General features: G+C 42.5%; 1 protein-coding gene across 1 annotated transcript; it reads right to left on the minus strand.

Moving 5' to 3' along the window:
- Positions 1-292: 292 nt before the first annotated feature.
- On the minus strand, positions 293-16,540 carry LOC309856912 (ubiquitin-like modifier-activating enzyme 1). Its single transcript, XM_082718702.1, has 24 exons — positions 16,483-16,540; positions 16,213-16,381; positions 15,982-16,116; positions 14,897-15,003; positions 14,541-14,631; positions 14,298-14,430; positions 12,739-12,836; positions 12,509-12,655; positions 12,203-12,379; positions 11,968-12,072; positions 11,800-11,880; positions 11,275-11,430; positions 9,070-9,235; positions 8,762-8,958; positions 6,789-6,853; positions 6,381-6,576; positions 4,107-4,181; positions 3,803-3,992; positions 2,003-2,091; positions 1,707-1,799; positions 1,391-1,582; positions 820-921; positions 625-725; positions 293-479 (listed from the first exon to the last, which is right to left on the minus strand). The coding sequence occupies exons 1-24, from the start codon at positions 16,536-16,538 to the stop codon at positions 344-346; spliced, it is 3,057 nt and encodes a 1,018-aa protein (XP_082574828.1). The 5' UTR covers positions 16,539-16,540; the 3' UTR covers positions 293-343.
- Positions 16,541-17,647: the final 1,107 nt, after the last annotated feature.

Here is a 17,647-nt window from a genome sequence, read left to right on the forward strand (position 1 = left end):
CATATTTATTAGATGAGCTGCATTTAATCTTCTGTCTCATAACCTTGGATTTGGGACCCATTCCCTGTTTCTGGGATGGGACTGAACTCTTTGAATTATGACCTGAACAAAGGTTACGGTAGCCCATCATTTCCCAGGGGAAATAGGCCATGGACCATTGCCAAAACCAGGACATGCCACGTCTGCGTTAATAAGTCTTTATTAACAATTTCAATTCTAAAGAGTAGAAGGCAACCACAAAAAAAAAGTTCTCAAAAGGATGTAAAGTTTATGTGCCTGGCCAGGCACATGTTTTGGCACAACTTGATCGGATCTGAAAGTAAACAGTTTGGGGTCTGGGGAGTCAGCGGATGGTGTAGCGTACATAGGGAACCTCGACATCCTCGCCAGTATCATCGTTGCAGCACAGCTCAAGCACCAGTGCCCGCACATGGTGGCCCAGCTTTCGTTTCGACACATGACTCACAATTTCTGTCATCCTGGGAAGAGAGAGGAGAGGGTCAGGGACTTAACAGGGAAGAGAGGCATATGGCATTAAAGAAGGTAGGGAAAGCCATGAACATAAGCAGTAAGGTTTTCCACCCCTCACAGGGCCTTCCTTAGTCTGCCCTGTGGCCAACTCACGGCTGATCCAACCGTTCCTTGAGTTTGGTAGCTGGCATGAAAAAGGAGTACAACATGGATACACCTTGGGACAGCATGGTAATCTCTAATTTGTGCTCTGTCTGGAGAGGGTGGGAAGGACAGACATACAATGGTGTCATAGAAAAGGAGAATACAATCACCACCCCTAGGGGAAGTGAGTGTAGAAAACCTCACCTTAAAGTAGTCAAGGAACTGTTTGAGAGTCATCTCTTTACCATTAGGCTGTATCCCCTGTACCTCAAAGCGATCCCACAATGTCCACTCTTGGTTATAGTACTGTAGGACAAAACACAGGGGAGTGGAAATATGGGTAACCCAGATGATCCTAGCCTAACCACTCAACTTCATTAAGACAGATCAATCATAACTTCCTTTTGTCCTAACTCTCCTGGGGCCCCATATCATTGTGTGAAAGCGATATTTTTATATTGACCTATGTGTCTACACAATAAGGCAAACCTGGTAACTTCTTCACACACCTTCCACTTCCATTACCTTTCTATTTAATATTGTCTAACTATCCTGAGCTTCTCATTACTTCTCAAAGATGCCAGTCACATTTGTACTTGGTACAATGCAAAAACTATATAATGAATGGACAAATGGTATACAGAGTATGGCACCCAAACATACGAGCAACATCTACTATGAGTCAGAGATACAGACACATGAACATGTACCCACTATACAGTGCCTCATGCACTAATGGGCAAAATCAAAGGTTTTCATATAAGCAGGCCCCTACCTGGTGCCGAGGTGGGGCAAGGGGTTCAGAGAAGCTGAAGAAGGGCAGGGCCAAGTTCATAAAGCTGTTCTTGTAAGATTTAAGCTGCCGGTATCCCTGCACCACTTTATATAGCTCCAGACACACGAGGCCAACTATAGCTGCTGTAGTTGTGGCAATTGCAGGGATGATCTTCCCTGCAATCAGCTTGCTCTGCCAGAGAGAAGATGACCAGCAGAGGCCATTATTAGAGAGGTTCAGGGTCTGCAGAGGAGGACAAATGTGGGAGACTCACCCTTGGGAAAGGGTGAAAGCTTAAGCTCTATACTATCATTACCTTATGCCGATCTGCCGGGGGAATATTATAATTTTCTGCTCGGAGGTTGGATGCAGCCACAATGAAATCCATATGAAAGTTGGTATTATCATCCTGTTGTGAATGAGAAGAGAGGACAGTATGGAAGAGCGAGTTAGAGGAAAACAAGGTTTCTTGGCTACTCAAGATTCAACTATATTTGCACCTCAATTACATTGCAGACCAGCCAAGGAATCTGGCAGTCCTAATCCCAAAGAATCCTATGATGTCTCAGCCCATACTCCTACTGTGTTGAGGGTCCCAACCCTCCCCAGCACCTTTTCAAAGTTGATAGGGTACATCTTGAACCCAGGGAGCTTCTCTGGGCTGGGAAGCATGGCTCTGACCTCCTGTAGGCGGTTATCATCTGTACGAAGAGAGGGGCATGTTAGTCCTTTAAATTCCAGGCCAGGGTATAAGGAGAAAGGAGGACACTAGAATGGGGCAGAGATTTCAGACAGATCAAGGACCTGAAAAGGAGACACACTCTGGGAAAAAGAGCTGCGGGAGCAGGGAAACATGGAGCATAAAATACTGCACACAAGAAAGAAAGATGTAGACAGGAGTAGGACCATAAAGAGAGATATAAATGGAGATGTTGAACAAAGATAATAGCAATAATAATGGATGTAGACAGTAACACTATTCAGAACAGGTAAGAGGCAGAAGCAGTCCAAGGGTCCATTCATCAATGGAAGGTTAATAAAGTCACGTGTCCACGCAAAGGGATATTTCTCAGCTATCAAAGAATGAAATCCACATACTTGAGATATGTATCTATAAGAATCCAACTTCCTAGACTCAGAAGATAGAGCAGTGGTTGCCAGAGCCTGGGCAGGAGACTGGGGAGTTATTTTAGTGTGGACAGATTTCTTACATGAAAGGTGAGAAAGTCCTAGAGATTTTTCACAACAGTGTTGATATATTGAATCCTGCTAAACAGAATACTGAAAAATAGGTAACACTGGGGACTCAAGGGTAGCTCCATTGGTTAGGTGTCTGCTTTGGGCTCAGGGACCTGGGATCAAGCCCCACAGGAACCTCCTTCTCCCTCCCCCTTGTCTGCTACTCCCCCTGCTGAACATGTGCATGCTCTCTCTCTGCCAAATAAATAAATTACTTTTTTTCTTATTTAAAGCATTTAACACTGTAAGTCTTAGGTATTTCTATTTTAATTTTAAACAAATGTAGGCTATGATACAAAGATTTTAAAGAGTGCCACAGACAGAAATAGAGAGATGTGGATGAGAGAGAAAGGAAAACATGACAGATATAGAGGGGAAGAAAATACGAGAAGCAACCATAGGGAAAAACAGGAAGAGGAGAGAAATGTGGACAGGATAAAATAAAAAAAGTAAGATGAATAAGAATAGCAGAGATAACAATTACACATGGAGGATGAGCTAGGAAGAAATACACACAGCATTGACAACTCTAGAGATACACAAAGAAACACAGAGAGGATCAAGAGAGATGAAGTATTTGGAAAAGAGCAGGATGGGGACAGATATACAGAGGTAAAAATGGAAAGATACATACAGGAAATATACAAAATAGAGGGGGGACTTAGAGAGAATCGGACAGATAGAGGGAGATGGAAGCTGGGAGTTGGAAGGTAGTTACAGATGGTTAGATGAGGAGGAAGACCTTGAGAGGAAATGAAGACAGACATGGAGGTCAATACATACATTGAACATACATACAGGTGGAAGTTGAGGCTATGGATGGGGATATCAAGAAGGAACTGACCCAGGGAAGACATCAAGGCAAACTAATTGCCATAGTCTGTAAAACAGAGGAAGAAGAAAATGGAGGAAAGAACAAAAATGCAAACACACACACAGAAAGAAGATGTACAATTGATTCTGAGAGGAGAATGGGAACAAGAAAAATGAGAAGAGAAAGGAGGAATACATGAAAGAATTTATCTTAACCACCCATCTTAACACTGGAGGAAACAAAGACCACAGGAAAGCATGGGTAAAACTCAGGGCAGAGAAACCAGGACAACTAGTTAGAAGCGTGGACATAAGATAAATGGAATGGTGCTCTGAGCCAATTGGATTAAGCACCCTCACCAGCAGAGGCACTGGTATTTTGAAGTTCCCTGTCAGAGACGTGGATCTTGACACCAGACTTGGGGGTGAATTCAGGGATGTCCACAGACTGTAGAAGTATGGCCACAGCAGCTCGGTCCTGAGACCCCATCAGCCCATACGTCTGGGCAAAAAGATTGGCAGCAGCCATCACATAATCCAGATGCAGGGGCTGAAAGGCAAGATATGGACTAGTGAGCAGATCAGTCCTCACCCTGGAACCTCAAGCCTTCTTCTCAGCCACCACTTTCCACCTGATCCCAGGATACCCTAAGGGGTGACTTACATTGTTGACACTGAAGATAAGTGGGTGTGGACAACGTTTGGGCCCAGACCAGAATAGGGCTCCAGAGCTTGTAAGCTAAGAAGACAGAAAGGGTTTGAGGGAGCAGGGCCTGAGAGGAGACAATCCTGACTCCTCATCTCAGACCTAGACGTCCCAACTCACTATCCCTGGTCATTCACTATATATATATATATATTTGTGTGTGTGTGTATAAAAGATATTGATAAATATTAATATATTTATCAGAATGTTAAGAATTCTCAGGCATTATATCAACTTCAATAACTTAATAAATACAAATTAATCCCCCAAACCTCCCAAGAGTTAGGCCATCATTATTCACAGATGAGAATATTAAGATGCCAAGACAATATACATCACGGGCTCTAAGGTCAAATGAAGTTGGAAAGTGAACCATTGTACTCTCTCTCTCTTTTTAATGATTTATTTATTTTGAGGGGCAGGGCAGGAGGCAGAGGGAGATGGAGAAACAGTCTTAGGCTAAGTGAAATAAGTCAAACAGAAAGACAATTATCACATGGTTTCACTTATAATTGGAACATAAGGAATAGCATGGATGACATCAGGAGAAGGAAGGGGGGAAATCAGAGGAGGAGATGAACCATAAGACACTGTGGACTTTGGAAATCAAACTGAGGTTGATGGGTATTACGGAAGGAATGCACTGCACGGAGCACTGTGTGTTATATGCAAACAATCAGGCAACAGTACATCAAAAACTAATGATGTACTGTTTCCACCTGATCCCAGGATCAGTACATCATTATTTTGATGTACTGTACAGTGACTAACATAATATAATAAAAAAAGTTAAAATAAATAAAATCTTTAAAAAATTGTAAAACTTAACACCCAAACAACAAATAACCTAATTTAAAAATGGGCAGAACACATGAATAGATATTTTTCCAAAAAAAAAAAAAACATACAGACGGCCAACAGACACATGAAAAGATGTTCAACACCAGTCATCATCAGGGAAATGCAAATCAAAACTACAATGAGATATCATCGCACATCCATCAAAATGGCTAAAATCAACTACATCAGAAACAACTGTTGGTAAAGCTGTGGAGAAAAAGGAACAATCAGGCATTGTTGATGGAAATGCAAAGTGCTGCCGCCACTGGGGAAAACTGTATGGAGTTTCCTCAGAAAGTTAAAAAGGGAACTACCCCATAAACTAGCAATTGCACTACTGGGTATTTACCCAAAGAATACAAAAATACTAATTCCAACTACATACATACAAACATAGATACATACATACATGCAAACATACTAATGCTAATACTGATACATATTAGTATTATTACAGATACGTATTAGTATAACACTAATACTAATACAAATTAGTATTATTATGTATACATATTAGTATAATACTAATACTAATACATACAAATACTAAATCACAGCATTATCTACAATAGCCAAATTATTGAAACGCCCAAGAATCATTTAATGATTACTTCATAGATAGAAGATATGGTATATGTTTACAAGAGAATATTACTTGGCCATAAAAAGGAATGAAATCGTGCCATTGGCAATGGCATGCATAGAGCTAGAGACTGTTAAGCTAATTGAATAAGTCAGAGAAAGACAAATACCCTATAATTTCACACATATGTGGAATTTAGTAGATGAGCAAAGTGGGTAAAAAGAGAGAGACAATAAAAAAAAAGACTCTTAACTCTAGAGAACAAACTAATGGTTACCAGGGGCAATGGGGGGGGGGTGGGTAAACAGGAAATGGGGATAAAGGAGTGTATTTGTGATGAGTGCGTATCATGTGAAAGAGTAGAATACTCACTTTATTGTGCTCTTGAAACTAATACCACACTGCATGGCATATCTAACTATAATTAAATAAAAACTTAAAGATTTATTCATTTTAGAGGGGGAAGGGCAGAGGGAGAAACTTTTTTTTAAGATTTTATTTCAGTGTGAGAGAACACACAAGTAGGGGGAGTGACAGTGTGGGTGTAGGTTGAGAAGGACTCCCCACAGAGCAGGGAGCCTCATGCAGAACTCCATCCCAGGTCCCTGAGATCATGACCTGAGCTACAGGAAAACGCTTAAACAACTGAGCCACCCGGGTATCCCAAAGCACTTGTTTAGTTTTTCTTGAGGTCTTATAAAATGTTCTTGGTGTGCCTGCCATAGCTGAATTAGCTACAAGAGCTCTCAGAACACTACCTGCTTCTAGAAAATACATTCTGCCAAATGAACTCAGCAAGTATAGAATACCTGGTCAGGTGGAAAGTTGTGCAAAAGCTGGCAAATGTTGCTGGAGTACTGAGTGTGCCAGTGGTGGTAAGCCCAGGTCACACAGTCAGCCCAGGTCTGTGGCCGCTGTAGCACCAAGCTACGCTGCAAGGCCTCCAGCATTTCCAGTGGTTGGGTGCCTGCCAGGCGCAGTGTCCGTTCCAAAAACTTGGAGTCTCTGACAGGAATCACAGCAAAATGGGCAAAATTAGACAGAGGCCATAGGAGAGGGCTTAACTACATGGAGAGCTGGTCCCGACTCTCCAGTGGCAGAAGGCCCATGCATTCGATAATTGATTCAGAACATGTGGCTGGTGCTGAGCCATAGAGTGGTTATGGTATGCTTGACTAGGCAGAGAACTGAGAGAACATTTGGATAGAATTACTCACGTGAGATACTGGTTGACATTTTCTGCTGGGTGCTTAAAGAGACCTTCAAACTCATCCCGAGCCCACTGCAGACAAAGCAAAGAGATTACATGGGCCTGAAACGCAAAGTGGCCTTTTGTTGGCACTAGACTGGGTAGCTCAGCCAATTGAGCATCTGCCTTCGGCTCAGGTCATGATACCAGAGTTCTGTGATCAAGTCCCATACCAGGTTCTCTGCTCAGCGGGGAGGTTGTTTCTCCCTCTGCCTGCTCTCCCTCCCTCTGCCTGCTCTCTCTCTCTGACAAAAAAAAAATAAGTAAAATATATAAAAAAAATTTTTTATATATATATATTAAAAAAAGACAGACCATCAGTAAATGAAGCAATTAGGAACAACATGGCGACCACAGAGAACAAAAGAAGAAACTCCTTAAATGGGCCTCTCAAGCTTCCAACACATACCATCCCAATTTGAAAACCAATGACCTTGATCTGCACAGTGGTTACACAAATATATATACATATCTTATTCTTACGCTAGGTATACCCTAATCCAGATGTAGTATGTTTCAAGAAGAAAGAACGGAGCTCTCACCAAACACAAACATGAATGATCCATACAGGTCACGGGGACTGGACAGAGAATAAGATACAAGTTTTGCTCTCTGCATATTATAAGGTCAGTCAATACAGTCCCTGGTGAATGATCTGGAATCTGGAGGTCCAGGTTCAAAGGCCGGCTCAGCCACAGTGCTGTGGCATACAAGGTAATGCCTTTATCTATGTATCCTTATTCTGAAAATGTATTCTGTAAATGAAGTATCTATAACTCATGGATTGATATGTTGAAATGACCATAGACATACGTATGTAAAGCTTAGTGTCAAGCACTCTTTAAATGGTAAATACTTTACAAAGCCTTGAGAGAAGTACTTCTCTCCTCCTATTTTCCACATAAGGAATCTGAGATGTGAGGAGGTTCAATTCAAGAATCACATACTGAATTTATTTTAAGAGCAGTTTTATAGTCCTTCTGCATATGTGGCATGGCAATAGAGTAATTATCTAATAAAGGTTACAAGTATGGACACACCCACACGTATATGTCTATAAACATACACAGTGTGTACATCTACATATGCATATACACATGGTGAAATGGAGACACATTTACACTGTGGTGTATTTATCAGTTTAAATACATCCAGTTGGTAACTGCTGGGATGGAAGCAAGTAGTTCAAACTGTGTTCTGTTTCTGCTTAGCTTCCTCGTACTCCCGTACTCTAAAATATGGTCTTTAAGGACGGCATTAAGAAGCATGATACCGAATTAATACATAATACAGTGGTCATCCTTGAGTTCAAAGAACACTGGAATTTGAGTTAGGTGCTGGGTATTGGTTAAGTAGGTATGTTTACTTTGTCCATTTAGATGATATGTACACCACTGTGTACACTGTGATAACTCTCTGCCTATAATGTAGGCAGAGAATTATCCTGAGATACCAATTCTTAAACAATTGAATTAAACAATTCTTAATCAATTCTTTAGTGCAAGTTAGGTAAATCCAAATATGGGCTAAATATTACAAGTAATTAAATAACTACCAGAGATAATGCTAAGAAATTAGTTTTTTAGCTGGAATATAATCTATCTATATTATAATCTTTCATAAAGAATATAATATTCTATATATAGATATATATATATTATAATCTTATAAGCTCACATCTTCATTTCTCATACATACGTTAAATACATTACATATTATATGAATATCCATCTCTGCATTTACAAACTAAACATTTTTAAGTTAAAAGAAATGAATCATTTAGTAAAGCTTAGACTTTAGTAAAGCTTAGACTTCTAAAGAGACTTGAAGAAAAGGTACATGTTAACTGAAACTTCCATCACCTGAATGATAAGTCTGGTGGCTGAGAGGCTACCTAGGTGCCTGTCTCTCCTACCTCTCCCTCCCTCCAAAAGTGATCACCTGCAGTGTGTGTTCGATGGCATTAGGGAAGTTCTTCAGTGTGCAGATAGGGATGGACTTCTCAGGAGGGTCCTGGCTGGAGTTGTAGGACTCTGTCAGGAAGGGGATAACCACCTGCACGTTGCCCTTGGTACCCAGTGTGCCTGACTCCAGCAGTGGTTTACGGTAGTACACACAGCGGCGGTCCACGTACATGCCTTGAGAAGACAACAGGGGGTGATAACATTAGGATACGACAGGAGAACAGTACACCCCCAAACAGACACATATTACTCTGCCCTCGTCCTCACCCCCACCCCCAAACTCACGAGCATCCATATTGTCCAGGGCAGTCGCAATACCATCAAGGTTCTGAAAGAAGCTATCATCATAGATATGCTCTGTGTCAGGGCCAACACGATTCTGATGGCTCATTACCCGGATGTAAGGATTTATCTGGCGCACAGCTGCAACAGCTGTGTCAGATTTCATTTTCTGGGTAGAGATGGAGATGCAGCAGTCATTCATACATTCACCCAATAAAATGTTACAGAGTTGTTCTGACACCTGGTTTATCTAATGGTAGGCAAGATCTACACTCTGAGTTCAGGAGGCTCCCTGATTAGCAGTAGTTTATGACAAATGTCACAACTGAGGCTGTGGCAAACAGACCTGATAGCTAGCAGAAAAGGAACTTAGGAATTCCTAGGAAAACCCTAGGAATTTAAACTACATAAACCAAGTAGGAGACAATGCACCAGGTATCTGCAACATTTATTGCCATCCAGAGTTGGGACCTGATGGCTAGCAGAAAAGGAACTTAGGAATTCCTAGGAAAACCCTAGGAATTTAAACTACATAAACCAAGTAGGAGACAATGCACCAAGTTCTGCAACATTTTATTGCCATCCAGAGTTGGGATGCCATTACCCAAATAAAGCCAAGGTCCTTGTACAATTATAAACAGTATCCTCTGAAAGCCAAGTCAGGTCACATTCTTCTTTTGCTCAAAACCCTCTACTAGCTCTCACTTTCTCTTAGGGTATGAGTTGGCCCATGTTACTTCTATAACCTCATCTCCTACCATGGTCCCTTCTGAATGACCACTCTGTTCCTTCCACAATGAGTGATATTCCAACATCAGAATTTTGCTCAGGCTGTTGCCTTTACCCAATACACTCCTTCCTGAATTACCTTCTCATTCTCCTCTATCATCCAAGGAAGGAAATGCCACCCTTCCGCTGAGGACTTCCTTTATCACATTGTAAACCACTCTCTAATGGCCCTTCCCTCTCATCCTGGTTTTTCATGTTTCATTATACCTTCTTAACACCAGCCGTGTAGTTGGCTATTGTAAATTACTGTTCATTGCAATCATCCTCAAATATAAGGATCTTAAGAAGAACACCTGCTATGTTGGATTACAGCGACCAGGTTTTCCTGTATTAGGAATTTAAACTACCTCAAAAACTAATGACGTACTGTATAGTGACCAACATAATTTAAAAAAATTAAACTGGTAAAATTTTGTTATTATTAGTTGATTTGAAAATGGAAGGATTCCATTACGTAGTATAAATATAAACATGAAAAATGTTTTCCAATACAAAAATGTCAGTCACAAAACCCAAATTATACGTACATATTTGCAAATGTTTTAAGTTATTTAATCTCTTAAGAGGCAGCTGGATTCTCTTCTCTACCACATTTAATCTGTTAAACCTTTCACACAATATTTTAATAGCATTTTAAATAAATACTCAGTTTCACACAATATTTTAATAGCATTTTCAGATAATCATGTATACTAAAAAAAAATCAAAGCCTGAGAAATAATGGTGTTTTAAAGTGTAGTTGCAAGGTAAGATCTTCAATCTATACCAGTTATCTACTGGTTTTGCATTTTTAATGGATCCTTACGTATTTATCTCTTTTGTACCATTCCGTACTTGTTCGTTTGAAAAAAGAAAAAAAAAAAAAAAGAAGTGTTTCTGAGTTAGAGATGCCTTCCTAAAGTAGCATTGAAATTTCTAAGAGTAAAAAGGCAAATGATGTCTTGGTAGTCTTAAAACAATTATGACCTTAGGGACTTGATAAAGTGTTGTGGACCTCCAGACTTTTCTCACTAGACAAGGGCAGAAAGCTCTTCTTTGCTATGTAATGTATTTCAAATATCTACGGCAGTGCAGAGTAGCAGGATGACAAAATGAAACAAAACCCTGAGTTAGGCAAAAATAACACAGAAGACTTTTCATATTGATCCTTCCATATACCTAGCTTCCATAGTCCTACATTAGCAGCTACCAAAGATATATAGAGAAAAAAAGAAAAAGTGGGGGTAGGTATAAAATGATAAATGACATGAAAAGACATGGTAAGTATTCAAATATCTTTGGAAAGAATGAGTGGTAGAAAAAGAGAGAGAAGAGAAAAGCAGAAAGATAGAGGCAAAAAGACCTAAGCTATTAAGCTTAAGGACAAGAAAGGAGAAAAGAGAGAGTAGCAGCTCATCCAGTTACCAGGTATAGACTCACCGTGACATCCCAGGGCCGGAACAGAAACTGTCGATTGAGATTGGACTTCTCAATGGTGTCCATGTCTGTAACAGTGATTGCCCCATTCTCCCCACAGCCTAGACCAATCATGGCAAAGTTCTTGAGGAGTTCACAGCCAATGGCCCCTGCACCCACCTGAGAGGTTACCAAGAAGAGAGACACAAAGTGTGAAAGCGAAGAAAAGAAACCTGTTAGTCCTCACTACCCCTGAAGATACATAGAGGGTAAGGGTGTCCTGTATTACATATTCAAAACCTAGAGCCATAAACGCCCACTGTCATCTAAGAAAGGAGGCCACAGATGGCGGAATAAAGGCACATTATCAGGCTTTTCTGAGTATGAAGAAAATGGAGAAAGGGCAGAGATGAGGGCAAAAAAACGCACAAAATAAAAAAAAAATACAAAACAAAACAATTAACTGCCTTAGTGAGGCAGGAGACTCTAGAAAAGATTAGCCAGAGCCAAGTCAAGATCATGTAGCTGGTGCCCCAAGGCATCACTCACCAAGAAGTAATTTTGCTTGCCCAGCTTCTCTTGCAGGTCTGAGCCAAATACAGCCACCTGCCCATCATAACGGCTCTGGCACTGTGTCATGTGAAGGGAGGAGGATCAGAGATGAGCTGCCATGCAGATACATAAAATAACACCTACCCCTGGGGTCCCTTCACATACCGGGCGACATCTGTCCTCTGTGAGGGCCTGTAGGTCCTCAGGGAGACACTCAAGTGCATCAAAGTACAGCCACTGCATAATAGGTGTAAACTTCCCAGAGCAAGCCTGGGAAGGATGGTAAGAAATGGGAGGTCATCGGTGCTTAATAGGAATCTGACCCAGATGGACAGCCAGTACTGGAATCAGGAGGGCACCTGGCCTGTCCTCAGCTCTGCCCTTCTTTAACCACACTGACCTTCATAACTTCCTGGGCAGCCAAGCCCCCAATAAAGGCGTTTATCGGTGCCAGATCCCCAGCAGCCACATATGAGAGTTTTCTAATGAGGTCCTCATCCAGGGGGTCCTGCTGCACCACTGGCAGGGCTCGGGCATTCACAGCCTGGGCTAAGGCCACCAGTGCTGTTGCATCCTCCTGGAAAGGCAAAGAGATCCAAGAAAGGACCAGTCAGGCCAATAGTGGGAATGAGACAGGGAGACAGTAGATGGGAGAGAGGTGAGGCTTTGGGCCAAAGATGCAGGCGGGCTTGCCCACTCATCCTACCTCATTGTGGGGCCGAGGAGACCGGCCATGCTGAGCACAGAAGCGGTGCAGGGCCTGGAAGCCAATGTGCAGCTGAGCAGGGCGAGAAAACTTGGAAAAATCCGTTATCACAAAGTCTGGCTCCGCCAGTGAGACTAGCAAGGATTTCTGTGGAGAGTGGGATATCAGCACCAGAGACATGAAAACCCTAGAGCTGTAGAACCCTATAGCCCACCTCCACACATACTTACAAAGCTGATCTTCTTAGGTACTTTAACCTGACTGACAATGCCTCCTCGGGTGTACTCAGAGAAGCTAGAAGTGTCACAGATACTAAAGGTATAGGGACCTAAGGGAGGAAAAGAACAGAGTGTCTGTTACTTCAATGACCATTCCTCTTAGCCCCACCACAGAGAATCAATAGCACCATCAAAACAAGAATGAAAATTCCATCTTGACCCAGTCTACACCAAAACTAACTATTCAAAATACAACATGGAGGGCAAATAAATAAACACAAAATAAGTCAAGTAGCTTAATATGCACCTAACTGGAGTTCTGGGAAGTCCCAGAGGATGGGGAGGGTAGGGAAGGGGAGGGAAGAAGAAAGTGTAATATTTTGAAAAACTATGCCCAGTAATTTTCCAAACCTGATAGCACTGTAAGCCCACAAATAATGTAGTTAAATAAACCCAAACAAAAGAAACTGGAGAAAAATGCACTAAGGTGCATTGTCATGATCGCATACGTTGTTTATCGTTAGTGGTAGAGAAAATAAGCACATTACATACATAAGGAACAAGGAAAAGAATGAAAGCATACTTCTGGTGGAAAAACATGGAAGCAAAAAATACAGCAACATCTTTCAAAAGAAAAGAAAATAAAAAACGTCAAATCAGAATTTGAAATTCCACAAAAATGTCTTTCAAAAACACAGGCAAAGTAAAGAAAATTTAAATCACTGGCTAACTAGAAGAATTACCACATCAAATCTCATGAGTACAACAAATGGTAAAGGGCATCCCTCAGGTAGAAAGAAAACTATACTAGATGTAAAAACTGGATTTTAAAATAAAATAATTTTTTTAGGCTATTAGGCTCAGATCTTAAGAGAAGAGAAAATATAAAATGAATGAAAAGAAAAAACTTTTCTTAATTCCTTCCAGGCTCTCTCTCTTTTTCTAAGGTTTTATTTATCTGACAGAGAGATCACAAGTAGGCAGAGAGGCAAGCAGAGAGAGAGAGAGGGGAAAGCAGAGAGTCCAATAGGGTCTCAATCCCAGAGATAATGACCTCAGCTGGAGGCTAAGCCACTGAGGCACCCAGGCGCCCCACAAGGGTCTTTAAAGCAATAGGTTTTAAATCCAAGCAAAGGTCGTGAGAAGTTTATGACAGACATAACACACATGGGGAATCAGGAACTGGGAATATTCTGTTGTAAGGCTGTTTTTTTTTTTTTTTCACATGAGGTGATAAAGTGTTACTTAGAGACTATACACTAAATATACATGAAGTTCTGTATTATAAATTCTAATGCAAGCAAACAAAAAGAGATACAGTGAACAACTAAGCAAGAAATATAATCAACACTAGTGGCATAAACTTCTGCCTCTATAATTCAGCGCACATCTATTTGGTAAGGTCCCATGGACACATCTCTCCTAAGTGTTAGCTCAGGTTTTGAAGGGCATGTCTTCTTGCCTTTGATCTAATTCATGCTACAGTTATTTGTCAAATTTTGGCCTCTCGATCAGCCCACGGCACTCCCTTTGATCCAGGCAGTCACTTCTTGTGCCCAGCCTTGACATACCCAGGACTGTGATCTCTATGGGGTAGGTGTCATTGAGTTCATTCATGCCCTGGACTTCTGTGAAGGAGACAAAGTCACCGCTCTCAAATCCATGCCGGGTATCATCCAGGCAGGTGACAACACCTGGGCTATCCTAGTGGAAAGAAAAGTAAGCCTTAGGGGTAGGCTCAGGGTACCACGAGGAGACAGAGAGAATTACTGCTGGCCAATGCCTGCCAAAACCCTTGGGGATGATCTCCTTACCTTTGTAACCATAGATACCATAGCACTGAGAGGCTGCTCCCCATTGGAATCTGTAAGGATCATTTCCTCTCCAAAGTCACAGAACAGCTGCCTGTAGGAGACAACAGGGCTAGAGCCTAAAACCCATGCATCCAGTAACTCTATGTGTCCTTCAAGATGCAGTGAGTAACTGCTAAGCAAACTCAGTCCCTTACTGCTGGCAATCAGATGGCACTCATGCCAAGTAAGGAAAGCTAAATTTACAGAATCAAAACCTAGGCTTGGGTTGGCTGGGAGTAGTATGAGTTCAGTGGGAGCAAAAGGATCTTGCCTGGGCCTGGCAGGTGCTTGGGAGAAAGTGAGAGGCAGGCACTCACCCAAACAGGCCACGTGTGTCTGCCACGACCAGCTTGATTCCATGGCTATGGCAGAACTCACCCACCTGCAGCTGGTCCTCCAAGGGAGTGTTGGTGAGTACCACCACCTATACAGAGAAGGAGGCTCATACTCAAGGCTTGGCAGTGGGGTGCAGGAGAGTTACGAAAATAAAGGAGATACGCAGACTGGGGTGGGTGAAGCGTCATGCAGTCCAGCACTGGTGGGGTGTCAGGATTTAAACTTTGCTGACTCAGTCTTCTATTTATAAAGTATCTATCTGTGTCACGCTCAGTGAGAGCAAGCTCACTGACGGGAAACAGGAATCCCCAGACTCAGATAAAAAAGGTAAAGAGGTCCTGAAAAGAACAACAAACTCTTTTATTTGACAAACACAAAACCCTTCCTTCCCACCGCCTAACAGTAGAAGGGGAGACAGAAATGAATCATACTCTGGTCCCAAAGTCTGAGTTTATACCCCCATATTCCACCCTCACTTGCTTCAATTAAAAATTAAATAATAAAACACTTGCTCAGATCTGGTCTGTGGGGATTTGTGTCTGTTGTTCCCTAGTCCTATACCAGGAATTCCACTACCCCTCTCCTCTGGGAAACCCTACACAAGTATATCAGTACCCACAGTCCCCTCTTTCCTGTCTAGCTGTTTAACACGCATTTGGAACACCCTTTGTGCCCACTGCTCTTCTAAGTATTTAACCATCACAAAAACTTTGAAGTCATTGTTGCTATTATTCCCATTCTACAGATACAAAAATAAAGACAGATAAACTAATTTTCTTGTTCACTGCCAGGCAACTGCAAGAGCGAGATACCCACCCCACCAAGGTATTTTGCCTTCAGAGTTCAATGTTCACAAACACTGTATTACAGTATTTGGCCATTCCTTCCATTCTGAAAAGCTGTGAGCTCCCCCAGGACAGTGTCCAGGATCTAATTCCTGCCTACATCCCTGAGGCTCCCCCCATGAAACCTGAACACTGGGATAGCCTATTTAGTAAATCCTCAATAGACCAAGCAGAAACAGAATCCGACAAAAGTAGGCAAGAAGCACGATGCAGCAAGGTACCTGGAAACCACTAAGGAATTCCTCAGTGAGGGCCCCAGTATAGGTGGTGACTGGCACATAGCTGTTGAGCTCAGCAAGGCGGGGCTGTGAGACCTCAGCCCGGTTTTTACCAATGTCCTCTTCCCTCAGGTAGAACTACAACAGGGTATAGGAAGAGAAGTAAATGCAAAACTCAAGGGGGAGGGTGGTATCTTGGCAAAGGTAGTAAAGGAGCCAGGAAGAGTTAGGTACCTGGGACGAGAGGTCAGCCCATTGGGCAGTGCCCTGGTCATGCAGGATGACAGCTTTGACCCCGCCAAGGATAAGATTTTTGGCAATTTCCACCCCTAGGCCCCGGAGGCCTGACACCAGTACACTGGATGTCTGGAGATGCTTCATTGCCTCATGGCCAAGCACATACCTGCCAGGTCGGGGGAGAGTCTGGGTCAGGACTTGACCCACTCAACACCATCTTTTCTGTGTCCTTTCCAACTCCACATCCCCATACTTAGCCAGACTTACAGCTGTCGGGAGTAAAGACCCTCATCTATGTCTGTTTCACTCTCTTTTTTTGGCATTCCCTAGGAATGAAGAGGGGGAAAAAAATGTTCCATGGCTTAGCTAGAAAGGAGCTTAAATAGTTAACAAACTGCACTCTCTTACCAATCACCTGCACCCCACCTATGAGTCTTTAAGGAGCAGATACTCACGTTGCTTGGTCCCGAGGCAGAATAGGCAGAAGGCAGAAGGGTAGTCAGAACTCGGTTTGGGATCAGACCCAGGCACACAGCATTTCTTGGCTAGTGGCGAGCTGGACATCTGAAAGAAAGGGCAAGAGGTGAGCCCTCTGTGGTGGGTAGCCTTTCTTCTTGGTGGCATGTTTGGAGGAGGGAAGGCCTTAACTACTAGCAGCCCTTTGTAAATAAGAGAAAGATAAAGAAGACCTGCTATGTGTTGGGGCTGCTGTGAGGAAGTAAAAGATAAGGCAAAGCTCAGAAGCAGGTGCAGGGTGGTTGGTAAGAGAATGCCAGTTTTAACTTTTAAGTTCCATTCCTGCTAACCCCCAGCATGCCTCCCTCACTGCCCATTCCAAGGGAATGCCAAAAAAAAAAAAAAAAAAGAAGGAAGGAAGGAAGGAAGAAAGAAAGAAAAGACCGTACAGGCCGGAAGGACTGAGAAGAGGCTAGCTAGAATCTGAAGTTGTGTGGTCAGTCAGTAACTCTGAGCATACAGAGTCAGTAGATGCTGAGAGAGCAATCTACTCTGGTGGAAATCATGGGGAAGGGGATATCTGATAATGGTAAGGGATCCCACGAAGCAGAAAGCAGAAGGTGAGGGCTCCTGAGGGAACACGTGAAAGGCTCTCAGGGCAGACTAAAATGTGTGACATGCATTCAAGGGACCCCCAGTGAAGCCGAAAATCTGACAGGGCAGCTGCTGACTTTGAATTCACAGACAGGCAGGCCTAGGATGAGGCCGGGAAGACTTGTTCCGGGCAGAGGCGGTTAGGACCAAAATCTATATGGGCAGATGCTTACGGGAGTGAAGGCAGCACTGGGAGAATCCTCTGATGGAGGACAGCTTTGCACAAACAGTTCCTGTGTGATGTTTGCCAGTGACGAGGCTCAGAGGGAAGATAGTTCAGGGTTATCTGGAAAGAATACTGGGGCCATAAAAAAAGGAGATT

This window comes from Mustela nivalis (assembly GCF_964662115.1).
Source record: "Mustela nivalis genome assembly, chromosome: Y".
NCBI lineage: Eukaryota > Metazoa > Chordata > Mammalia > Carnivora > Mustelidae > Mustela > Mustela nivalis.